General features: G+C 38.6%; 9 protein-coding genes across 9 annotated transcripts; 4 read left to right on the top strand and 5 right to left on the bottom strand.

Moving 5' to 3' along the window:
* The first annotated feature begins 831 nt into the window (after positions 1–831).
* LOC107039209 (myrosinase 1) lies at positions 832–3,506 on the top strand. Its single transcript, XM_015258719.1, has 7 exons — positions 832–869; positions 1,104–1,338; positions 1,417–1,750; positions 1,907–2,249; positions 2,577–2,727; positions 2,818–3,059; positions 3,162–3,506. Exons 1-7 carry the CDS (start codon positions 832–834, stop codon positions 3,397–3,399), a joined length of 1,581 nt encoding a protein of 526 aa, XP_015114205.1. The 3' UTR covers positions 3,400–3,506.
* Positions 3,507–4,273: 767 nt separating this feature from the next.
* Positions 4,274–6,601, bottom strand: LOC107039210 (dopamine N-acetyltransferase-like). Its single transcript, XM_015258720.1, has 3 exons — positions 6,470–6,601; positions 5,211–5,710; positions 4,274–4,439 (listed from the first exon to the last, which is right to left on the bottom strand). Exons 1-3 carry the CDS (start codon positions 6,599–6,601, stop codon positions 4,274–4,276), a joined length of 798 nt encoding a protein of 265 aa, XP_015114206.1.
* Positions 6,602–7,009: 408 nt separating this feature from the next.
* Positions 7,010–7,627, bottom strand: LOC107039211. Its single transcript, XM_015258721.1, has one exon. It carries the CDS (start codon positions 7,625–7,627, stop codon positions 7,010–7,012), a length of 618 nt encoding a protein of 205 aa, XP_015114207.1.
* A 1,278-nt stretch (positions 7,628–8,905) lies between these two features.
* On the bottom strand, positions 8,906–9,658 carry LOC107039212 (histidine-rich glycoprotein). The gene has a single exon (XM_015258722.1). It carries the CDS (start codon positions 9,656–9,658, stop codon positions 8,906–8,908), a length of 753 nt encoding a protein of 250 aa, XP_015114208.1.
* Positions 9,659–11,205: 1,547 nt separating this feature from the next.
* LOC107039213 (histidine-rich glycoprotein-like) lies at positions 11,206–11,949 on the top strand. Its single transcript, XM_015258723.1, has one exon. It carries the CDS (start codon positions 11,206–11,208, stop codon positions 11,947–11,949), a length of 744 nt encoding a protein of 247 aa, XP_015114209.1.
* Positions 11,950–12,375: 426 nt separating this feature from the next.
* LOC107039214 (histidine-rich glycoprotein) lies at positions 12,376–13,131 on the top strand. Its single transcript, XM_015258724.1, has one exon. The coding sequence runs from the start codon at positions 12,376–12,378 to the stop codon at positions 13,129–13,131; it is 756 nt and encodes a 251-aa protein (XP_015114210.1).
* A 344-nt stretch (positions 13,132–13,475) lies between these two features.
* Positions 13,476–14,261, bottom strand: LOC107039215 (histidine-rich glycoprotein-like). Its single transcript, XM_015258726.1, has one exon. It carries the CDS (start codon positions 14,259–14,261, stop codon positions 13,476–13,478), a length of 786 nt encoding a protein of 261 aa, XP_015114212.1.
* Positions 14,262–15,744: 1,483 nt separating this feature from the next.
* LOC107039257 (keratin, type I cytoskeletal 9) lies at positions 15,745–17,122 on the bottom strand. The gene is made up of 3 exons (XM_015258777.1): positions 16,954–17,122; positions 16,052–16,294; positions 15,745–15,950 (listed from the first exon to the last, which is right to left on the bottom strand). Exons 1-3 carry the CDS (start codon positions 17,120–17,122, stop codon positions 15,745–15,747), a joined length of 618 nt encoding a protein of 205 aa, XP_015114263.1.
* Positions 17,123–20,119: 2,997 nt separating this feature from the next.
* On the top strand, positions 20,120–24,900 carry LOC107039233 (TNF receptor-associated factor 6). Its single transcript, XM_015258751.1, has 5 exons — positions 20,120–20,417; positions 20,499–20,629; positions 22,136–22,448; positions 22,771–22,922; positions 23,612–24,900. The coding sequence occupies exons 1-5, from the start codon at positions 20,367–20,369 to the stop codon at positions 24,183–24,185; spliced, it is 1,221 nt and encodes a 406-aa protein (XP_015114237.1). The 5' UTR covers positions 20,120–20,366; the 3' UTR covers positions 24,186–24,900.
* Positions 24,901–25,848: the final 948 nt, after the last annotated feature.

Here is a 25,848-nt window from a genome sequence, read left to right on the forward strand (position 1 = left end):
GATCAAAATCGATCAAAAATCGGAAGTGTGGCATAAGAGGAACATTTTTCATGAACTAATAATCCCGATACCTTTTTTTAAATAATAAATAAACAGAGATATCAAGAATTAGAGTAGATTAAAAACGTTCCACTTTGCCCCCACTTTCCCCTCTAAATTTTTTGTACGCAATATTTTCTGCTCACCATTTTCATGAAAAAAAAGCGTCTGAAAAAACTGTTGAATTTTCTAATAGAATCGGCGAAAAGTTAATAGACGTTTAATATAAATTCCACAGAATTTTGATAAATTTTTCTTATACCTTACACAAAATCATTGATACCTGATAACGTAATCTGGGACCACAATCTGAGATGTTTTCTGATAGACTCAAGGTTGACACTATTGTAAAATAGGCTTGATGACAATAGGCTAGTCGAGGCCAGGTTTATTGACATGTTGAAATCGTATATAATTAGGTGGATGTGTGCTCATCTGCAACTGTCTGCCCAGTTTTTAAATCGAGATATTCCGCCGCAGAAGGCGCCCGCCGGGTCTTCCGCCGCGCGACAGTTCACCGGATATTTATATTCCGGCGACTTATTTGCAAAATTCTTAATGCAAACTGCTTTTTCATCGGAATAAAATTGTACGACTTGACTTATTTACGAAATGTGCTTGCGAACTTGCGAATTAAGTATATTGTGAATAACACGAGGTGGGCATCGACAGCTACTTCCAATCAATTATCAGGATCGTCCTATATTCACTAAATGCTAATAGCTTTATCATTGATGTGGGACACATCCAAGGAAGCATAATCCTAAGTGTAACTTATACTTCGAACTGAAGATGTGGAAGGTTTTGAATCTATTGTGGATTCTTCCAGGGTAAGAGGATTATTTTCTCGCATATTGCAGTGGTGATTCCATTTTTAGTCAGACTATTTCATCAATCGAAGATTGAATATTTCAATGACTGAATTTACGTTACATTTGAGTATTTTTGACAGCTTATCTTATCCAGTCTAATAGAACTCCAATCGATCGTCGTTAATCGGTGAATTGACAAATGCATGGATGAACGAAAAAATCGGATTATTACATTGAATGGAATTGTTGCAGAGTTCTCGCTAATGATGATATTCACTTGAAATTTCCAACTGGATTTACCATTGGGGCATCCAGCGCGGCTTATCAAATCGAAGGAGGCTGGAATGCGAGTGATAAAGGAGTGAGCGTGTGGGACTCATTCGTACATGAGAAAAATTGGTTAATAAGTGATGGATCAAATGGAGATATCGCGTGTGATTCTTATCACAAGTATAAGGAAGATGTTGATATAATGAAGAATATTGGGGTAATGATTCGATCTGTTATGATTGGAATGATTGAAATCGATTGATTTAATCATTGGAATTGTGTATTTACTTTTCAGTTGAAGCATTACCGCTTTTCATTGAGTTGGACGAGAATTTTACCGACGGGATTGCCGGACAAAATTAGCCAAGATGGATTGCAGTATTATAAAGATCTTATTAAGGAGCTACGGTCGAAGGGAATCGAGCCTTTCGTCACGATATATCACTGGGATCATCCGGAATTCATGAGTCGTTTGGGGTCATGGACTAATGAAGTGATGGTGGAATGGTTTGTTGAGTATGCCCGAGTTGTGTTTAGGGAGCTTGGATCTATGGTCAAATTCTGGACTACTGTCAATGAGCCAAATAATTATTGTGAACAGTCTTATGGGGGCAAGAAGCAAGCACCAGGTAAATCGATCGGAAGACCTTTTCATTCTCGACGTCCCTAGATATTCGGGCACTTTCAACTAGTTGATGTACAATAACTTATCATTAAGATCATTGCTCTACGATTGGTGAATCAGAGCTGAAAATAATATATTTTATTCTGTTCATCATCTGCAGGAATGGATTTACCATTTTTCGGAAACTATCTCTGTCTCCATAATCTCCTGAAAGCTCATGCCAGAGTCTACCAGATTTACAATGAGGAGTTCAGAGCTAAGCAGAAAGGAAAAATTGGAATAGTCATTCCCTGCAGACACAATTTCCCCAAAGTCGAGAATGACACAGAATCAGCGAGAATAGCATTTGAGTTTGATTGTGGCTGGGCGGCGAATCCCATATTTTCCAAGGATGGAGATTATCCAGCAGTGATGAAGCAGAGGATTAAAGAGAACAGCCAATTGGAGGGTTTACCATTCTCGAGATTACCTGAATTCTCACCTTATTGGATCAATCTTATAAGGTCATTAACGAGGCTGATGGAAATTATCGAAACAATTTTATTAGAATCATCTGCAAACGAGATAAGAAACATATCAGTCGGATAGATTGAATAGACAAAGGGAAATCTACCCATCTTCTTCTATTCCACACTTTCTATGAATATTTCTATACAAACTGCATTGAAAAACTAATCAGAATTTCAATCGAATCTTTTTGCGAAGGCGCTAGGTTTTTTTGTTGAATTTTTGCCGACATGTTATCATTTCGTGAAATTTCCACAAAGGAATTATCCTCCTCTGTTACTTTCTACAACTTCACCACTGAAATATTCTCACTTCTGTTTCAGAGGATCATCTGATTATTTTGGACTCAATCATTACACGTCCAAGATGGTTGAACCAGTTCCAAGGAACAACGGCACTCCGTGGTACCAGGACTCTGGCGTAAGGTCGTTCGTCAATGAAAGTTGGCCTGGATGCCCAACCGACTGGCTGCGTGTAATTACTTTCATTTCCATCAACTAGAACTAGAGAACAATACGATACGTCTCACCCTCATGAGATTCACCTGTTGATATTTTGGTACAGGTCGTTCCTGAGGGCCTCGGAGGTGTCCTCAGAGACATCAAAGAAGCCTACAAAAATCCACCAGTTTATATACTAGAGAATGGAGTTTCATCTTATCCAGGGATTGCCGACTACAACAGAATCGAATTTTTGTACGGCTACATGAAGTCAATGCTTCTAGCTATGAACCGAGACGGCTGTAATGTCAAAGTTTACACTGTATGGAGTCTCCTGGATAATTTCGAATGGGACAGAGGATACACGTGAGTTGACTATAAAAGTCATGAAACATCACGTATGAAAAACATGTTTATGAAATGAAAATAATTTTTTAATTTTGCATTTTCTGTTTTTGAATTCTTCAGTGAGCGTTTTGGACTGGTAGAGGTCGATTTCAATCATCCGAACCGCACGAGGACCCCCAGGCTCGCCACAAAATGGCTCAGTCAGATTATCGCAAAGGGAAAATTGATAAAGCTGCAGGATACTTATTTATATACTCAACCACCACCGCCACAGCCGCAAGCGGCCGCGATGTTCATGCCATTTTTTCCGCTGATATTTTCTTTTGTGATACTTCGGCTGACGGGCTTTGTGTCATAACCCGCTGCAAATCTATTCGCAATGGATCCTCTTTTAAAAAAAAGAATGTAACGTTTTTTGTCAGCAATCTATTCCGCCATGCTTGACTTACGATTATTTCCACCCTGAACTTGAATATCTTATATATTAATAAGAAAATATAAAAAAATATATATATATATGTATATATATATAATTTTTTTTATTTAAACAATATAATAAAATAAAATATATATATTTTATATTTATATTTTAGTATATGTTTATTTTATTAGAAATAAATTAAATAAAAAAAAAAGTAATCAATTTTTTTAATAAAATAAAAAAAAATTATAGTACGAAGAAAAACATTTGTTCATCTTTTATTATTTAAGTATTTCATTTTTGTTAATCCTCTAATATTTTTTTTATTGTATAAAAAAAATTATTATTTGTTCTTTTCATCTTTTTATTTATTTTTTTCACAAGTCATGCGACATCTAATCCTCCTATTACTTTCTCTGAAACTAAATTTTACAGTTAAATGACAACGCCAATGACCTAAACAATGAAAATAATGATAAAGAAAATCAAACGAATCGAATCAAGTGGAATTAATGTTAAAATGTTGAAATAATATCATATAACCTTCCAATTTCTTCTCCACATCCTATTAGAGTGGCGAAGCGCGCAACATTTCCCTAGTCATGCCAAAAGTAATAAACATTATATTCTACATCAGATAATATATTTCTTCACAATAATCATGTAGTAATTGCAACCTTGCTAGCCAATCGAACTTGGAAATGCAATGCTCTTCATTATGAACAAAAGAAAAAGAATGAACATTGAATTTCAACCTCCGATTCAGTGAGATGTTCTCCTTTGAAGGTGCTTTGATGCCGGATACACATGCCTAAGAGGATTTTTTGGGCCTCGTAGGGAAATCGATGTAGATATCCACAGTATCGTGGGGTTTCCTGATGTTCTTGAAAACGAATTCATCACATTCCATGTGACTCGAGTACGGGATTGACATAACACACTCCCAGCCGAATTTCTGAGCGATCTTAGCCGTGTATCTTGAAGAAAAATTATCAAGCATTAGGGGAGAATGGGGCAAAATGAAACAGCTGAAAAGCGACTAAAAATTTTTTTTATTAACTTTCAGTTAATTATCAAGTTTGTATAATTATCATTCCTAACACTACACTGAGAGGAAAACAAACACGTCAAACAAGTCTTGTTTGGGCCAACAAAATCGCTAGTTGAAAATTGCCAAAAAAGAATTTGTTTGGTTTGAATTTGAAAGTCTCAGACATCAATAATTGTTCTGCTTTCGACAGCAACGAAATATTTGGCTCAAGAGGCGGATAATTCACGGACGGTGCCTCTTCAGGATGAAAATATCTCATATAGAGGAAAATTTATCAACAAATATTTTATCCCTAAGTTACAAGATTGCTATCATATCATTGTTATTGTTTCATTTAAGGGTTCTCTTGTCTGTGATTATTAGACAGCCGAAACGAAAAACTACTGTCCCTTGTTTCCCATAAAACAAAGATTTTTCGGGAGCAAAATACGTATGGGAGTATCGAATAACGAAGGAGTAGTGCTAGAAATGACATTTCTTGCGTGTACAGAGAATACAATTTTTTTTGAACGACGAAATCAATTTTTGCAAAAATAAAAAAAATTTCATTCCGGCGCACTCTCTGCATGTTTGACACAAAAAAATCCTTTTTTGAAATTTCCAAAAAACTTTTTTCTTGGCGCAAGTAAGACTTGTTTTTGAGAACTTTGTCGTTTTTCTCTCGGTGTATTGTTTCGATGCTGATTCCCAAACTCACTTGCTACTGCAATCAATCCTGAACAATCGACATCGGCAGTCCCTAGCTAGCATCCAGCTGTCGTGAATGAGCTTCGTAGCGATGCCCGTTCCGCGATATTGTGGATCCACAGCCACGCAGGAGCATTCGAAAAACCTGTTGGTGTGATGAGTCTCCCAAAGATTGGGTGCCTCCGCCAATTTCGCGAAGAACCGCAGGAGATTTGCCAGGTCTTTATTCTCGACGCAATTCGCAATGTCTCGGATTCCAGCTGGATCCCAGGGGGACATCCCGGCGTTCACGGCTGCCCCGATGATGCAACCCTCCTCGTTCAATATTATTATCGTCATTCCATCCTTTATCTGCTTGTACATCAGGTCGATTAGAACGGGAGATGGGTCTTGATTGGCAAGACCAATGTTCACCATTGATGGCTCTGACTTGAAGTAGGTATTGCACATGAAATTCACGACGTAGTCGTAGTCAGTGGGGACGGCTATTCGACTGACGTACTCAGGTGTCTAATGCGCAGGGAAGAAGTACTTTTTTTCGATTCGTGCGGAAAAATTCATCTATTGAAAAATTTCATAGAAAACCCGAGCGAATTCCGAAGATCAGAACTGCAGTCGTTACTCCCTAACATTTCAGCATTTGGGGCCAGAATGCAAGGAATTAAATGTTCGGGAAGCACTTACTCTTGGAGGCGGGGCTAGGAAAGAGATAAACAGAGAGAAAGAATCTGCCTGTTTCACTCTCACACGCCGAGAGTAAGTTTAGTGCGCAGTCCCGTCGCGCAGAGGGACACACTGATTTACCCAGACACATTTACGTTGTCGATGGTGGGGGAAGTCAACTTCTCCGACTGAAGTGCTAGGGAGTAACCACTGTAACGATCAAACTAAGATCATTGAAATACTTCTCTCTGAACTGGAGTTGACAGTTTATAGTGGCAACTGACTCCGAAGCTCGTACAGCTATAGACAAATTCTTTATCAAGTTTTTTTTATCATTCTCAACAGAATAAATTGTAAAAAAATACAAATTTATTGATTTTTTTCTGCACATTTCCTATTTAACATTTTTATTTGGGAATTGAATTTACCAAATTTTATTTCAATTATTGAAAAATGTTTGATGGTGATTTAGTAATAATTATATTTAATTATTATTTCTCTGTTGCGTAATTATATTCAATTATACTTTCTCTATTTCCCAAGTGTCAGCATGAAAATTTCATGTTTTTTTTGCGTTAATCTTTGGTTTTTAAACAGAGTACTCACTTCGCATTTTGTCTCATTACTTCGTCGAAACTGGATATCCCCCAGTTTGACATCCGACTGAATTACTCGAGGCAAAGATATTCGGGCTTTCTGTATTGCATTGCGCGCGAGATTTCCAACTATTCTCAACATTATTTCTCTATACCCCTAATTCACTTCGTTACTCCGAAAATTGTCGCAGACTGATGAAATTGACGTTTATTTTTTCTCCACTGTCAATTGTTTTATTGATGTAACAAAAAAATGTAACAATCCTTCAATTGAATATAAAGATTCTACTGAATTCCCATTGGACTTCTGTCGAAAATTTCATAACATTTTCGCCGATTCTATTGAAAAATTCGAAAGCTTGTTCCATTAATTTTTAAATAGAAATCGCCAACCGAAAATATTGTGTAGGAGTACATGGTACCTGGTACATAGAATTCAGCAAAAACCTTGCAATAAACAACTCCATGAACCTCATCAAATTTTTTTTATTTCCATTCTAAATCCAAAGTATAACATTTTCAGACCGCATTGAATTCCTACAACTCTCAATTACAATTTACCATCCCGCCTCCTTTCTTCCTGAGATCGCTGGTCCTCACCCCCTTCAGAATTCCCTTCCCTCTCGAAAACACCCTCGTAAACAAAATTCCGGACAGTCTTCATATTCCTCCGCTGCTTCGAGTGCTCCGAACCTTCGGGATTGTCCCCTGATTTCTTCTTTTTAATCATCCTGAAATGCTTCTTGTGAATCTTATCAGTCCCTTTCTTCACCTGCGGATTCTTCTTATTCTTCACAGCGATCATGTAAACATCTCCATCAGAGTTCTCCATTTTCGCGTCGGTTATCACAAGCTCCATGTGATCAACTCCAGGAGGTTTGACGCCGGTGTAATGAGCAGGCAGCATTTCCGCTTCGGGTTCGATGGCCGAAGGCTTCGGCACCTTCTTCCTGATCGACTCGGGGATCTCCTCAACCTCCTCCTCCCTCTCTGCTTCAATCTGCTTCATCTGCTTCAGCAATTTGGACAGAGGAAAATCGAAGAAATCGGCGCTGCTGTCCTCAGCCGCGTCAAGACTCTCGTTCCATTCCTCTTGAAGAGTCACACCGAGTCCAATGCATATCAATAAACACAAAATCGGGGGATTACTGAACCGCAGGAGCCACATCTTTGGTGCTGGGATCCTTTCGAGATTATATTGCCAAATTGCGGGGAACTTATTCTTTTATATGGACTAGTCGCCTCGAGCAGTGCTCAATCAACCGAATAGCATGACAATTGCATACTGAACGACCTGAAACATGCATGGCCTCCTTTAAACATTTCGGATTGTTCAGGGTTTTGTAATATTGCGGTTGATTTGTAATTCGTTGTGAAAAAGAAGCGTTGCTCAACGGAATCACGAGTATTTCCAGCAGTTCACTTGAACTCAACTCGTTAACATTTCGATATTGAAGATGTTTGAATTTTTTGCAGAATTATTTCGCATTATTTAATGCGGAACGGGTGTAGGAAAGAATTTATGCGCGAGTTTTTTCAGCTGTTTGACAATTCATGCGTTCACTTTTTCAATCTCAATCGCTTTGAGGGTAGATCATATGAAATCGTGAAATCTAATTTTCATAAAATCATTCATGAAATCTAATTTTAATTTTCTGGAAATAACTGGCTTCCGAAAATGTTTATTTAAACATTTTTCCGGCGAGAAAAGGGGATTTTCAGTTCAAAACTCATCATTAATTAAAACTCAATTAATATTTCGTGGTATGTGAATGAGAATTGGAGAATAATACAGAAAACTTTTTGCTCTTTCGCCATATTTTCATGTTTTAGCGTCAGCGGTTCAATTTCCTTGCAATCTTAATTTAGTTTTAGGAAAGGGGCGCAGAAAATACTGGAAAATATCGAAGTTCTGAATTATCTTTGTCCTCTTCATCGACCCGAAATTCTCTCCACGATGTATTCTTAGATTTTACTTACATAACTCAATGATTCCTGAGTTGCGCACTCGTAATAATAATCGCAACAGATAACAGACCTGATAAATCACTTTCGCGACAAGATCAAGGTCAGTGAATACAGATACGAGTAAAACAAAAATTTATCTGTATTTCATATTTTCGGGTTGCGATTACCAATCCAATGATGCTACAGACCAACACAAGTATCAAAAACTGATGAATGTCTATTCTTTCGACACCTCCTCCTAACTCTTAATTTCCTATTCATTTTAAATCGCATAAATTTATATTCCGAATTATCAATCCAAGTATTTCCGTTACTCTATAATGAATCCACCTTAAACAAGAAGGACAAATAAATAAATTCTCTTCACCCCAATGAAATTTATTCAAAATTTTATTGACAAAAGCCAACAACTTTCTCTGAAATTCCAGCATGTATTCGAGAGCCAATGAATGAATAAGCGCAACAAAAAATCAACAAATCAGTGATGACCATGCTCGTATCCATGCTTCTTCCCGCCATGATGGTGTCCCTTCTTCCCATGATGCTCATGATGATGATGATGCTTATCATGTCCATGTTTCCCATGATAGCCATGATGATCCTCGTCATGATGTCCCTTGTCATGATGTCCCTTCTTCCCCTTGTGATGATGCTCATGTCCCTCATGATGCTTGCCGCCCTTCTTGTGATGCTCAGCTTTGTGTCCATGATGTTCATGATGATCCCCATGCTTCTCGTGATGGCCCCCTTTGTGATGGTCATCGTAGAACTTGTGCTCCTTGTGGTACTCGTCTTTGTGGGCCTTCTTGTGGTAGCCGTGGGTCTTCTCTCCCTTCTTGTGGCCCTTGTGCGCCTCGTGCTTGTGGCCCTTGTGGCCGTGGCCCTTCTTGTGATGGCTGCCGTGCTCATCGTGCTCGTCGTGATGATGCTTCTTGTGGTGGCCGTGCTCCTCGTGATGTCCTCCATGATGATCCTCATCGTAATGACCCTTGTCCCCGTGATGATGGTGATGGTGCTTGTGGTAACCCTTCTCCTCCTTCGATCCACCCTCACCGTGATGATGCTCGTGGTGCTCCTCTCCACCACCGTGCTCCTCGTGATGACCGGTAGCCGATGGCTCTAGATCTTGAATCTCGAGAAAATACTGGGCCGTTGATATCTCCACAATGACAAGTAACACTGATAATGCCAGGTAAACCTGGCATAATCGCCGACCCATTTGTCCACTCATCGTTTAGCTCGTCATGTAATCGTGGAGAGCACTGAACGATTTTACCCTGGATTAATGCTTTTATAGTTGACCATTCGTCTGAGAACTGGCGTAATCGTTTGGCGTTTCGTGTCGATGAGCCGGACTAGGTGTTTCGTAAACTCTCATTACTGATTTTGTCTGATCGGGAATTGTGGACTGATCTGGGTGATCATCAATAGCTCATGTGCGCATTGTGAAAAATGATAATAACGTAATAAGTCGTCTCTTCGTAATTCCGCAGATGTGATGTTTCTCATTAAGACGTGCAGCAATTTTTTTTTCTAAGTTAATGAATATAATGTTTCATAAAGTAATTAATTAATTGATCGTATTTTTCGAAGGTATTGTTTCAGGAAATAGATTTCTTTAATGATTTTTTCTAAAAGATTCTGATTGTCATCCCTACTCCCCGCATCTTCCTTGATGAACATCTTCGTTTATGTAATTGTCAAGTTGGCATGCATGGCAATCATCTTTGCTGATTCAATCTCTGACGTTTATAACAAGATAACATGGAATATTCAGCATCGAATACAGCGGAAAAACAATGCTTTCAATACAATGAAAAAATGAATACGCATGATTGAATCCAATAATGCAACGTAACCTTGTGTGGTTTCAGTCACCTGTTGGGTATCATAAAGAAATTCATTCTCGTTGGAAAATGAGAAATCTTCCCGTGCATCATAACTCGCCGTAGATAAATAAATTATGTAAACATCATGAAAAATGATGATACCATAATAAATCATCTTTTCGTAATTCCACAGGTGTGATATTTCTCATTAAGACGTGCAGTAATTTTTTTTCAACTAATGAATATTATGTTGCATAAAGTAATTAATTAATTAAGCGTTTTTTCCGACGGTAATTTTTCAGGAAATAGATTTCTTTAAAGATTTTCTCCAAAAGATCCTGATTGCCATCTCTGCTCCTCTGATCTTCCTGGATGACCATCTTCCTTTATATAATTATCAATGTGCCATGCATGTCGATCATCTTCGTCGATTCAATCTCTGAGGTCTACAATAAAAAAACGTGGACTATTCGCCATCCAATCTCTCAGAAAAACAATGCTTTCAATACAATGAAAAAATAAATACGCATGATTGAATCCAATAATGCAACGTAACCTTGAGGAGTTTTTGTCACCTATCGGGTATCATAAAGAATTTATTCTCGATGGAAAATAAGAAAGAAATCTTCCCGTGCATCACACCTCGCCGTTCACTCAACATGATCTAGTTCCGAACTTGTCTCTATATTATTTTCTCATGACTCTATTTAGAGCCGATACCTATCCCGTTGAGAAAACACCAGAAATCACGATTTATTACGTAATATTTTCATCGAAACTCATTGAAACTGTTTGGATTGAAACGGGTTAAGGAGATTGAATTTCCCAATAGTCAAGTGTAAGTGGGTCCATGCGTTCATCGACGTTTAATATAAAATAGAAGTCCATGGAGATATTTTGTCACAGCTGTCCCAGCATCTAGTGACAGCAGAACGAATTTCAATCCAGGATGAAGTTCAGAATACTATGGCTAATAGCCATAGTTTATTTAACATGTGAGGTATCTGCATTCACCGATGGAAGTTATCAGGTATCAGAGTATGGAGATTTGGAGCCAGCTGCATCGGAGAAGAAGTACGCGAAGGGCGGGAGTGAGGAGGAGCATGACGACCATTACGGTGAGAGCGGGGAGAAGGGTGAGAAAGGCTACAAGAGTCATCACGAACACGAGGAGGGAAAAAAGGGCCACCACGACAAGGAGAAGCATCACGGGCATTATGAGGAGGAGGAGGGGGGAAAGAAGGGGCATCATCACAAGGAAGGGTACGACGAGCATCACCATAAGGGGGAGAAGGGGCAGAAGGGCCACAAGTTCCATGAGAAGGAGGAGTGGAAGAAGGGTCACAATACCAAGGGGGAACACCAGATTCACAAGTTGAATGAGTTTAAGAAGGACAAGCACTTCTGGGATGAGGACCATGACTCTGCTAATGAACATAAATACGGTGGGGATCATCATGAGCACAAGTTTGAGAAGGGTGGACATTTCAAGAAGGGTCACGGGGAGAAGAAGGGGCATGAGCATCATTATGGGAAGAAGGGGCATCATAAGAAGGGACATCATCACAAGGACCATGAGGGGCACAAGGGAGAGAAGGGGCATGAGGATCACCATCACCATCATTCTAAGCATGGCAAGAAGGGCGGACACAAGGACGGGAAACACTGGAGTTTCAAGAAAGGTCACAAATAAAGACGAGTTCGATTTAAAATGTATTTCATCATTTTTGATGATTGCAAATTCTCGGTTGTTCAATTTGTTGAAACTTTCTGTGTAATAAAAACACAATTAAAGTGATTGATTTTTATTCATTGCACCTTTGTCCATTATGTTCCCGATAAAATTGAATAAATTCGCAATGTTTTTATCAATATCGCAACAACGTTGCAATTCTAACGAAGAAAGCTAATTCATTTCAATCACCAACCACATCATTTTTTCGCCCCCGCTGTTCCGCATTCACCAGGAATAACTTTTTATCAAAACACCAACCGCTGTTGTCATCATGAAATATCCGTGTATAAATAGTCCAGCACCAGGAACAAAGTCTCATTATCGGTTTCCATGAAGTGAGTGCAGGTTTTGTGCAGAAGCAAAACTGCAGAAGACCGATTAGACATGATTTACGTAAAAGGGTCGCGTCAGAAGATCGGTTTGATACTACTATCCAGCTTCCTGCTGGTGATAAAAGCGCGGGAGGTTCCCAAAGTCGAGATATGGGATTTACAAGCCGCTGCGACACATCATCACAAGGGTCACTCACACGAGAAGGGCGGCGGCTCTGAGGAGCATCATCATCATCATCATCACAGCAGCGAGGAAGAGGACAAGGGGTATGAGGGCCATCACGACCATAAGGAAGGAAAGAAAGGGCACCACGATCATGACGATCATCATGGGCATTATGAGGAGGACGAGGGCCACAAGGGGCATCACCACCACGGTGAGGGGTACCACGAGCACCACCACAAAGGTGACTCCGGCGAGAAAGGTCACAAGTTCCATGAAAAGGGACACTTCGGCAAGGGCCACAGCACTCATGGACATCACGAGGTGAAGAAGCTCGATGAATTCAAGAAGGATAAGGAGTTCCATGAGGAGCACCATGATCACGGAAGCCACGAGCATCACGACGGCGATCATCACGAGCATCATCACGAGGAAGGTGGCCATCATAAGAAGGGACACAAGCATCATGGAGGTCACGAGCATCATCACGGCAAGAAGGGACACCACAAGAAGGGACATCACCACAAGGGCCACGAGGGACACAAGGAGGAGAAGGGCCATGAGGATCATCATCACCATCATCATAAACACGGCAAGAAGGGGGGCCATGAGGACCACAAAAAATGGTCTCATAAAAAGGGCTAAATATTCGCCGCGCTGATACCACCAGCTGATCTGTTTCTCTTTTCTGTTGTCAGCCAACAAGATTTGTTGTTAAATTTTATTTTCTGATGTTACGGTTTTTTGTGAGAATATGTAGTAAATAAAATTCGTGGAAATGGGGAGAATGAATATGATAAAACTTAGGTTTATACTTTTTTTAAATCACTACACTAGTTAAGGATTCACGAAACCTATCATAAATGAATATAAAACAACCACGTAGTATCAAAATTATTTATTTACAAGAACAGTGGAATACATGAATCACCAACAAATTTAACAAATTCTAATACGCAAATATAGGAAACCCCAAATGAAGATGTCGATCACGCCTTGTGGCCCTTGCTGTAGCCATGCTTCTTCCCCTCATGATGATGTCCCTTCTTCCCGTGATGCTCGTGATGATGATGATGCTTATCATGTCCGTGCTTCCCGTGATGCCCCTTATGATCCTCGTCATGGTGTCCCTTGCTCTCGTGTCCCTTCTTCCCATGATGATGTTCGTCAAAGCCGTGATGTGCCTTCTCCCCCTTCTTATGACCTCCCTCCTTCTTCTCGTGGTGTGCCTTGAAGTCCCCGTGCTTGCTATGATGTCCGCCCTTGTGGAAGTCGTCGTAGAACTTGTGCTCTTTGTGATACTCGTCCTTGTGGAATTTGTTGTGATACCCCTTGGTCTTGTGGCCCTTCTTGTGCCCCTTCTTCTCCCCGAATTTGCCCCCCTTGTGGCCCTTTTCGCTTTCGTGATGCTTTCCGTGTTTCTCATGCTCGTCATGATGCTTCTTACTGTGCCCTCCGTGCTCCTCCTCGTGACCCTCATGATGCTCCTTCCCGTGATCCTCGTGCTCCTTCTTGTCATGCTCATGATGCTTGTGGTAGCCCTTGTCGCCCTTCTCCCCATGCTCCTCGTGATGATCAGAGTGATGCTCCTCGCCACCTTTCTCCTCATGGTGATGGCCCTTATGCTCCGTTCCAGCTGGCACCAAATCTCCAGAAAAACCTCTCGGCAATATCGGCTCCACTTGGAAATTCTCGACCCGACGTGCGAGACATAGCTTCAGGTAAACACCGCAAAATAATGTCAACGCAAGAAGTATCCGCTGGACCCCCGTCATCTTGGAACACGCAATACGAACTAATTTACGATCACTCGTGCTGCCAACTTAAATATTTCGTGGCATTTCCGGATCTCTGGTAATGACTGCTTGGTGGACACTTTCATTACTCCGGTTGAGTGACTTTTTTTTAGATTCATTGTTACGATCGGAGTGATTCAGGGGATCAAGGGAACTTTCTAGTTGCAGCGGTTCGAGGATACTCTAGACGATACTGATGTAATGTTTTTGTCTGCTTGTGTAGTTTTTCTGTTTTTGTTCGTTTTGGGAGATTTCGTCATTCCGAGTGATGCTATTACGTGGACCTTGTTTTTAGGTTTTGAGAAGGATAACGGTCGTTTATTTGTCACGGACACGACGTGTTTCGCTGAATTCGTTCTTCGCTTATTTATTTGTTTATTTGTTGAGTGCTTGTTTACAGTAATTATTACTGATAATATCATTATTTTTTTACTCGTTAATGAGGTCGGTGAGTGATCCTCGAGTGTTCAGACTTCACCTCGAAGACTCGTAAACGAAAAGTCTTTTCGTTAACTTGTAAACGAAAAAATGCACAATTTGCCACTCGCTGAACGTAAAATCACTGACAAAAAATATAGGTTGACACATCTGCGACGGGGATTTTTCGAACTGTGTGGTTGGCAGCCCTCGGCTTCGCCTCCGGCCTACAACTTTACGAAATATACTATATTTCCTAATCGCTCTGCAATAGTGCTCTCTCTAAACAGAGGGTGAGCTCTATTCTTGTCCAGAATTATGCTGTGTCTAAGTAGACGAAGGGAACCAAGGATGACGGCCTTCCACGCATGAAAAAATTTATTAGAAAAACCTAGCGAATTCGCTAGACAATTCCATTCGATTTCTATTGAACTTTCTATTAGTTTCGGGTCGATTCTATTTAAATATTCAATAGAAAATATTTTATTGAAAAAATCCATAGAATTCGATTTTTCTATACAACTTATTCTATCGAGATATTTGATAGAATAGATTCTGTTTTTTACGTAGAAATTCGTGGACGTGTATTTTTCCCGCTGTATTTTTAGATTTTTACTTGTTTCTCATAATAAAGTCTAGGGAAAAAAGTGGAAAATTGACGGCCAAGAATTCTTATTGAAAAAATCACAACAGGATAAGTTATGCAGAAAAATCAAATTAATGAATAAATAATGTTTATTGTATGGATATTTAGATAGATTTGAACGATACATGGTTGATTCTTATCTAGTGTAGGAAATTCACCCCCTGTTCTTTACATTGGTTTTACGGAGAGAGGAATGATATTGCAGACATCAATAGGAATATCATCTTGACGGAGATATGAAGCCCATAATGAACAAATACAATGCAGATATCAAAATGTTGACCTTTATGTGTGATTTCACAACATCGAATAAAATTATCACCATTTCACATCGCCATTGATGAATTTAGAAGTTCATTTATCTTACAGAGGTAATTACAGAGATAATTCGCTTCTAGATCAGTAATAATATTCACCACTGCCTGATTTATCGCCGTCGTTGGAGCCCGTCGAGTAGGAGCTAGACTCGGAATATGCGCCTTCGCCACTGCCTCCAGTAGAATACTCATTATAATTACCACCATCTCCACCAGAATAAATGTCACCACCGCCCAAGTATTCTCCGGAGGAGCTTCCACCTACGTAATATGACTCGGCGCTTGTGCCTTAAAAAAAAATTGATTATGAATTAAATACAGGTCACTAAATCCCGATGAGCCTTCTATCGATTTTTTAAATTTTATTGGCGTCTTCGATCGACATGTACCTGCTTCCTCGGCATCGTCGCTCTTCTCCTGAGCATGAGCTTGTTCTCCACCAGATTCTTGTCCCTTACCGTATCCGAATTCTGAATGCTCTTCGAATCCGTATTTATCCCCAATTTGTTTGTGGAATGTGTCAAGTTCTTTGTAACCATTTTGGCCATGGGCATAAGTACCTGATTCGAAGCCCTTTTCGCCGTCTGCGTCAGTTCCGAATTCTTTGTGGTATCCCGACTCTTCAGTTTTACCTGATATGAAAATTAAAATTTTGACACTTTCATTAAATTACGGTTTTTTTCCTGGGAAGATCTCCGAATCTAAAAAAAAATTTTTCGTATTTTTCCTGGTTTTTTTTCAATTCGTGTAATGGGCGGTTTATTAAATTCAGTTGATGATCGATCGATAGTTAATCGATCAATAGTCGATTAGTCGTCGTTAGTCGATCAATGGTCGATTAGTGGTCGTTAGACGATCAATGGTCAATTAGTGGTTTTTAGTCGATAGTTGGTCGATTAATGGTCGATCAGTGGTCGTTAGTCGATAGTTAGTCGATCAGTGGTTGTTAGTCGATAGTTAGTCGATTAGTGGTTTTTAGTCGGGCGTTAGTCGATCAATGGTCGACCAGTGGTCGTTAGTCAACAGTTAGTCGATCATTTGTCGATTTATAGTCGGAGTGTGGTCGTGAACCAGTCGATTGTTGACTGCTGGTCGATAGTTTGATGATGAACGGTTGAAAAGTAGTCGTCCGTCAATCAATGGTCGTGGGTCGATTGATTGGTGATCGTTAGTCGACCAATGGTCGATCAATCATCTACGACCAGTCACCAATCAACTGGCATTCGACTGATCGCACACGTCGACTCTTAAAATTCTATTTCGGTCCATTCTTCTTGAAGTATAATCTCACCCGCCGAATTTTTCGGAAGCTTTCCGATATCCACACGTGCACTTCCAGCTGCTAATGGCTCGCTGAGTGACGCCACTTCAAATCCATAATTATTTCTCCCTAAATAATAAGTCGTCGGACGTGCGCTAGCACCCGCAATCACAAGAATAAGAATGCAAAATTGAGACATGTTTTATCGCAAGTTCTTATCATCTACTAAACATCAACAGCTTCGTCTCCGCTCTTATATCTATGTTTCATTCATTAAACCGAAATAACGTAATCGTTTCTGGAAAGAGTGGCTGGAGAGTTTGACAAATTAAACTGTCGCAATAAAAAAAAATGAAATGCGAGGAGTTTGTTAACACTGATCAAGGATGATGTATTTCTTTTATTGTCACTGGTATTACCAATTTACTTCTGATAAATTATGAAATACCGCTTGCAATCCTAATTTTTAAAAGAAACAATCGTTCCAGTTGAATCGCAGCCTCGACATGAAATCTTTCAATAGTGCAATTGCTCGAGAATAGTCTGCGAATTTTTGAAATTTTTGCTGAGGGATCTTGTTTTGTTGTAACCGCAGTGATCGGATACATTGGAATAAGAAAAGGAGGGATTATACCGTATCCGATACGCTTGAATACCCTTGGAGAACTTTTTTGGGGAGCGGGGAAAAGGTGCAGTGGAGTGGACTGTCGGGTGGTGTAATCAGGGAGCATTATGTCACACTTATTTACTTGTGATTAATTTTATTGGATAATGATGAAGATGAAAAAAGTCATGAAGATGGCCCTCTGTCATCCTTTATAGGCGGGAGATTGCACTGGAAAATTTTTTGACTGGAATTTCTCCGAAACCGCTGCAGCGATTTTGTTGGAATTTCACTCCAGTCTTAATCATACAAAGTTGCGGCAATTATGATGACTAGAAATCAATCTCATCGTTTCTCTGGGAGGAATCATCAAATTTGTAAAAAAAAATGTCATTCACTTGAATTTCCCCGATATTCTCTTCCCTCACCTCAACCTGAAGCAGAGCCAGAGAACAACCGTATCCGGAGATGAACTGCCCGGAAAAAGGAATATACCTGGACAAATCCTATTCTAAAAAGAACATACACTGAGAAAAAAATCTCCCAAAAATTAGTGTGCTGTCCCCCAACGCCGGGACATAACATGGGGTCGTCGAAAAATTCATAAGTGCCACCCTAATTTTTGGTGGGTCTCTGGCCACTTTTTCGGGGGATTCCCGTAAAAATTAGTGTACCACATGCGAATTCTCCGATGACTCCCTGTTATGTCCAAGCGTTGGTGAACAGCACACTAATTTTTGGAAGGATTCTCACAAAATTACGATGTATTTTTTTCTCCGTGTACACTTAAAGTCGATAACTATCGATCTCTCAAGTCTGTCACGCTTATTCCTCATTGGTTCCAGTCGTCTGAGGCGGCAAATTTAATTCATGATTAATTTAATTTTGAGATTTTCAATTATGATTGTTGGAATTACAGCGCGCGTTCGGTCTCGTAAAAGAAAAGGATGAGTTATAGGTCGTGTCCCGCTCCCCTGCCCTGCCAAGATGTCTGGCTGACGAGGAACGGCAAAAAAGTCCGGAGAGAAAAGGCGGACACACTCGCCCACGTGTCCGCACGTGGTCAAGTGTTTTTTTTATCGTTATTTTACATCGCTTCGACCCGGTTAGGGTATACTGTGATGATGATCAAGACGTTAAATGGTTAGATCGCACCGTTCTACTCGGCCGGAATTTGAACTCGGAACCTTTCGCATGGGTCAAGTGTTTTAAAGGAAGATTCGAGATTCAACAAGATTTATTAACATGGATAGATATTTACAAACAAGACAAGACAACAATGTGGTACAAGTTTATACATAGAAGATTGATTGGTATAGCATCGGCCCGGAGGCTACAATATATATAGGGGAGGTAGGGGCAAAGCGGACCCCCGGGGCAAAGCGGACCCCTTCGAAAAAAAAAAGTGTGGGGTAAAGTGGACCCTCACATAAATTATTGAATCGAGTCGCCAGAATTATTCTAATACGTTTTATAAAGTGAAATTTACTACCTTGACTAAAAAAATATGCAATGAGGGCAAGTATAAATTTGTGTGAGCTCCTGCGGATCTAATTGTGAACAAGAAATGTGAGTTTTTGATCAACAGCGATTACATTCTATCCAATCGGTAGAACAACATGACAATGACTCCTGACAAACGGAAAATTAAAATAATTTTAAAAAAACAGAGGGTCCACTTTGCCCCAACATTAATTTTTTTTTTAATTTAATGACAGATCTTAATTGCAATTCTAATGAGATTATGATCTCCACGTGAAGTGCATTGACTCATTAGAATTTAAAAAACTAAACGATTCGCTTAGAGGGTCCGCTTTGCCCCTACCACCCCTATAACATGAGGGGTGAGAAATGGGTTAACAATATGAGGGATGGGGATAGGGAGGAGATGCTGAATAGGGAAAATTTTTTATATTAAAAAACCCTATTACAAAGGAAATAATATAGAGTCCCTGTAAAGATGCCGTTTCGAGCAAGTGGCTCCAAACGGCGATACCCAGGAGCCCAGAGAAGGAACGGAGGCTCCAGTATTAATTAATTATCTCACAGAAAACCTGACCAGAGCGACAGTGTTCCTCAATACAATTTGGCAGTTGCCGTGGGTACAAGTTATTTTCCCCGATTCCCAATGATAATTTCCCTAAACATTTCCCCCCAACAGTCCACACATTTTTGCCACTATTAATTGACAAGTTATTTCAAAGAGTATTGTATTCAGTTGTCATTAAATTATCAATTTTTTAAATTGATAATTGAAAGGAAAAATAATGTTTTTGTCAAATTAATTATTGATGCGTTGGTTAAACTGTTAATTGAGTTGAATTGCGTTGTCTAGTAGAAAGCAAACAAAAAATTGAAATTAAAATTGTGGAAGTTTTGGCTAATTACTGAAAACGCAATAATTCAAATAGAATGAGTTAATATGTCGTAATTGAAACATCGTAGTTGAAAATTTGCCTAGTTGAAAAGCCATGGGGCAGTTTCAATAAATAAATAAATTAAATCAATAATTTCCCAGGTTCGATTACGTCTCGGTGTCTTATTCTTCTCCCACAGTTGAAAAAATGGCGCCATGTGAGAGGTTTGGGGTTATGTATCGATAGTAAATAAAATTATTTCGAAATGGTAGACCCTTTGTTGCACCCCCAACTGTCAAAATCCTTCGATCCACTTGCAAAAAATCCATTCCCATTAATTGCAAAAATAATTGAACATGAGTTCTCAAAGCAATTGTTTCAAAACTCTATAGAAAATTCACAGATGTGCCTTTCCAAGATATAACAAGTGCCTTAATAAAAAATAATATCTGCAATAATTTATTTTATAATTCGTAATTGATATGTCAAAAGTCGGTGAAGACATTCAGAACGCGTCCGATGAAAGTCAAAAGGTGAGACATCTCATTGTTTTCATTTTATTCATTTTCGGGAGAAAAATGAATTTCTGGAATGAAATGTAAACTCGTGTTTAGGCTGATGAGGTAGCGAATAGAACCCTGGAGTCACGTTTCGAGTGTCCGATCTGTCTCTCCTGCATGCGGGACCCAATCCTGACGACCTGCGGTCACAGGTTCTGCTCAAAATGTCTCCACAAATGGCTCGAGTGAGTAATCATCGAGACATAATTGCACGCGACAGTGGCCTATTGTCTTTTCATGACTCTTCATCTAGTGATGAGTATAGTGATGAGTCATTTTTGCTTCCGAATGAAAACTTTGTAATCGTTCAAATTTAAGTTACCAATTTTCCGCGTTAGGGTAAGTAAATATGGCCTAAAAAGCCCGGATATGCGATTTTTAAATGGTGCATGTATGTATGTGGTTTTGAACAGTTTTTTTTCTTGAAATTTCCTTATAAGGAATTTCGCGATTTTTGTAATGATTGTAGACGTTAAGGAGAAAACATTTTCCCGAAACGTTTGACCTTCTAAAATTGAAAATTAAATTTCGGTTTTATCCAGTGGGATAGGCATATCTACACGACCCCATTTTTAAGAAATGTTTCCATGTGAAAATCAATGATAGAACAACGATATGTCATTTTATGTGAAAAACGTTTTTTACATCAACTGCTGTATTTTAAAAAGTATTAAACCGATCAATCTGAAATTTTACAGAGGAGTGCAACTCGATGATACTAACTAGTCCTCAACATTTTGGACCTTTACCATATCCTTCACTCATGTAATGGAACGTCAAAGAAACCTTCAGACAAGAAAAATAGAAAACACCAATATTTCGTAAACTTTGTAGGAACGGGTATATATATTTTGAAAGAACTAGATAGGAGACATCAAGACGAATATTTTGAAAAAAAAATTGAAATCGCATGAATAATTTTTGAGATATTGAACAATATAGTTTTATACAAAAAATTGAACAACACATCAACAGAGAGGACAAGTCTTCTTACAACTAACTCTCCACTCCTGTAAATATTAACGTTCAAAACTCAAATATATTTCGCTCAACGTTGGATCCCTGGAGTTTTCATTTCAATAACCTGCTCACCTCCACAGAACTACTCATTCGATTTCGCCCATCTGAAATCCTAGCCTGTAATATAGTTAGAACTAGAATCCTCCCAAATTTCAACTTATCTCAATTCTCAATTCTTTTTTCAGGCGTTATCGTGTTCACGTCAATTTTATCACAAAAAATAAAAACGTCAATTACTGGGCGACTCGCAATAGTTAGCTAGGCATATTATGGGCCGATTCGATAGATATTGTCATAAGGAATATTTTGACGCCAAAAAGTTCATTGGATGCACTAGTTTTTGAGATATTGAGAAAAGAAAAATTTTTCGGAATCGCTGTATCTCAAAGACTACTGGACCGATTGAGCTGAAATTTCGCCCAGATGGGCTCCCAAACAATACCAATTATGAGCCAAAATTTCAGATTTTTATCTACCACTTTAGTCCTTTTTTGTGTGAAAATTTATTTTAAAAATTCCCAGATGTTCTCTAAAAACGTCAAATCTCGACATTTCATGACATTCGAAGTCATTTCCGAGCAAAATTAGAGAATAGAAAAATCGACTGATTACAAAACTTCCATTCTGAAGAAAAAATCCAAATCCACTTATCCACTTGTTTTGCATTGAAGAGAGAAGAGCAACAGTTGTCCTGTGGACTCGACACCTCTGAAGCCGGGGAACGGAGATCTCTTCCTCGATCGTTACACAAAGAGAGAGATATCTCAGTACAAAACGAAGTGTCCTTATCAACAATTTGGATGCAGTGTGGAGTTGAGCCCCATTGATATGGAAGGACATATCAATGAGTGCGAGTTCAAGAAGAATGTTTCCAGGGAAGAGAAGATTGACTGCGATTTCAAACACGTTGGGTGTGGGCAGTCCTTCGAGGACAGGGAGGATCTGGAGAGGCATTTGGAGGCGAATCACAATATTCATTTGATGGTAATTCATTTTGCCGTATGAAAAAAAAAATCATAGAAAAATGTAGCGAATTCGCTAGACAATTCCATTTATTTATTCATTTATTTATTTATTTTTTTACTTATTACTGTGTACAGACCCAACATCCCAGGGACCAATTATAGGGGCAAAAGAATACTCTAGATATTTACATCTAATTTTATTTACTTTTTCTACTGAACATTTCAATAAAATCGGCCAAAAACTAATTGAAATCCTATAAAATTGTCTAGGGAATTCGCTAGGTTTTTCCATAAAATTTTCTCCTCATCTTATCCAGATTAAGATACTATTCTTCTTGCAGATGATGGGTAAAACAATGACACAGATGATCATCAGTCAGTCAGACGTGAATAAAAAAGCTAGAGATTCAAAGCTCTGGGATCCACCACCGAAGAATAATGGAGGGCAATTGGAGCCTGAGAAAAGTCAATCAAACGTCGAACAATTATTGAAGTAACAATACACTTCTTCCCTCCACTAGCCCTGAGATTTTTCCATCCTTGAAGTATTTCGTTTTGAGTTGATGACTAAAATACCTAATAAAGGCCCGGATTATCTTTCCATCGTTATCTCGATTGTTTTTCCATTGTCATAATCTAAAATAGATCCCAATTTCTATTGAATTTCACGTCATGCAGGACTCCCTAAAAATTATGATTGTACAATCAAAAAAGTAGAAAAAAAAACTGAACATTTTCAAAGAGCCTTTTTAATAAAGATTAAGAAATAGTAAATTGTAACGTCGCCAATTTTTGCTGGGACAAAAATGGACATTAACTCGACCTTTTCCCTTGGTGCAGTCAGAAACTGAAGAAAACTCGACAACTGGGCGTGATCTGCTCTTTGTCTCGACGGGAACATCAAACCGACAATTACTTCGAATCGGAAAACCCAACGAAGAACCAAAACTCAAAACGTATAGACTTAAAACTAAAAGGGCCAAGGGAAAGGTGAAAGGTGGCTCGCGCACCTTTGATTGTGCAATCATTGTTTTTGGCGACTCCAGAGCCATGCAAAGCTGAATGGCAATTAGAGAACTTTTTTTTCATTCATTTAATCATTCACAAATTTTTTGAAATTCTATGGATCTCTCTATGTTTTTCCCAATGTTTTCAAAATGTACCAAACTTTGTATTTTCCAGAGATCTTTATGAGAGAATTGTCGTGCTAGAACAGCAAAATCGTGAGCAGTCGATCATAATCTCCAACCAGAAGGCAACAATAGCCTCAATTCAAGACTCCCTCACATCCCTTCGCGAAGAATCCCTGAAGAATTGCAATGGAATTTACATCTGGCGAATAGACAATTTTAGCCATAAAATGACTGAAATGATGGGAGAGTCGAAGATGTTTTACAGCGAAGATTTTTACACCCACAAAAATGGTTACAAAGTTCGGGGGAGAATAAATATATCGATGAAGAATATGGACAGACTCTCGATCGTTCTACATTTTGTGCCATCGGAGAATGATGACGCCTTGGATTGGCCGTTCGTAGGGGTCATCTCGTTTACGCTGGTGCATCCTGAAGACTCTGAGAAGTCCATCAGGGAGAGGACGTACTCTGTACCCAGTTTGGAGGCTTTCAAGAGACCTGGGATGGAGATGAATAGGCGGAGCTTTGGCTATACTGAATTTATATCTCTTCATGAGTTACCGAACTTCACAAGTAATGATCGGCTGATTTTTAGAATTGAAGTTAAGGCTTCGGATTGATCAGAAGTGTTTCAATATTGTAACGGAATCGTGTGAAGAGAGAAAAAAGAACTTATTGCATTTTCTACAAAATTGTATTGAAATGTGAGAATTTTATTAAATTCCATTGCAAATCTCTTCGAAATTCCATCAGTTTTTCCCGATTCCTATGAAATATTCAGTATTTTTTGGTGCATTTCTCACAGATTATGTAGAGAGAACTCAAGATTTACTCAAGACCTGTAACTTTTGATTTTTACATTAATGTGAAGAATAAAAAATTCAAGGTAATAATGATATAAAAGAAGTGATTTTGAATGCATCAAGTAAATTCAATAGAAAATTGAAGTTGGCTCATCACATTTTTTCTAAATTATCTCAACATTTACTGATCCCTGATGAGACAGTTAACGTTTCTTAGAAAGAGTATCCACGTGGAAAAGATCTCATGTCATATTGCAATTGCAAAGTTTTTAAATTTGAATTGGTCCCCCTCCTGATACTCCAGACATAGTGGAAGAGATGAAAACATCATTTATCAAATCGTTAATGTTGTATTTTTATTATTAGATATTTATGCAGAGGCTGCACATTCCACGAAAATACTAACTTTACCTATTTTACTAGGAGATTATGTAGAAAGAACTCAAGATTACAAATATAACGAAAATTCAATAGTTGTACACAAGATCTCTAACTTTTGATTTTTATATTAATGCGAAGAATAAAGATTGTAGTTGATAAAAAAATTGAAAAAGCGCTTTTGAATTTATCACGCCCCGTTCAAATTCTATTGAAAATTCGGAAACTTTTCCGCATATTTTTTTATTCAATAGATTCAAGAATTCTTCAGTGACGGTTTCCTACAAACTTTCATTCCTCTCGATCCTTTCCCCGTTCTTTTAGGAATTAATTAGACATGCTGTGCACCGACACACATGCTCTAGCACCCGCCCGACTGCTCACATTATTCGAAATCGTATTGTAGGAAACTCGCGGTCTCAATAAAGAGAGCGGGACTGATTTCAGAATCAGAAATCTGAGGTCCTTCAATAATTTGATGTCTTAATTTAGAAACTCAGATGGTAAATATTGAAATAGACATTTATAGTAATGTTTTGTATGTTCTTTGTGTTCCAAGTAGACGAGAATAAATTAATTGCCCTGATGAGGAGTGAGATTTACCACTCGAAACATTGGCAAAGTAAATAGATTTTTTGTTTTAATTCGTCGTAAGCATTAAAATAGCCAAGACCCACCAAATCACGCGCCAAATAATTCAATAGAATAACAATTCTATGGGATTTCTATTGAATTTTCTATTATTTTGTGGTGAATTCTATTGAAAGGTTCAATAAAAAATATTCTGTAGAACACATCAATGGAATTCGATTTTTCTATACAACTTATTCTATTGAGATATTTTCTATAGAATTTCCGCGGCTCAAATTTTCTGATTTTTTTCATTCTATTTTTCTTTTCTCTTCAAGAAAATCAAACGAAAAAATTGTTGTTTTGTTTTTGTTCAACAAAAACAATTGTTTAGCGAATTTGCTAGGTTTTTCTAGTAAATTTTTTCATATGTGATGGCTTGGGGAATGAGGAGAAATTTCAATATTAATGCGGGCGCTTGGAAAAATAATTCAGCTGGGACTGATTTCATTTGTGAGTATCATTATTCTTA

Source organism: Diachasma alloeum, unplaced genomic scaffold, assembly GCF_001412515.2.
Source record: "Diachasma alloeum isolate Michigan unplaced genomic scaffold, Dall2.0 Dall_scaffold_00295, whole genome shotgun sequence".
NCBI lineage: Eukaryota > Metazoa > Arthropoda > Insecta > Hymenoptera > Braconidae > Diachasma > Diachasma alloeum.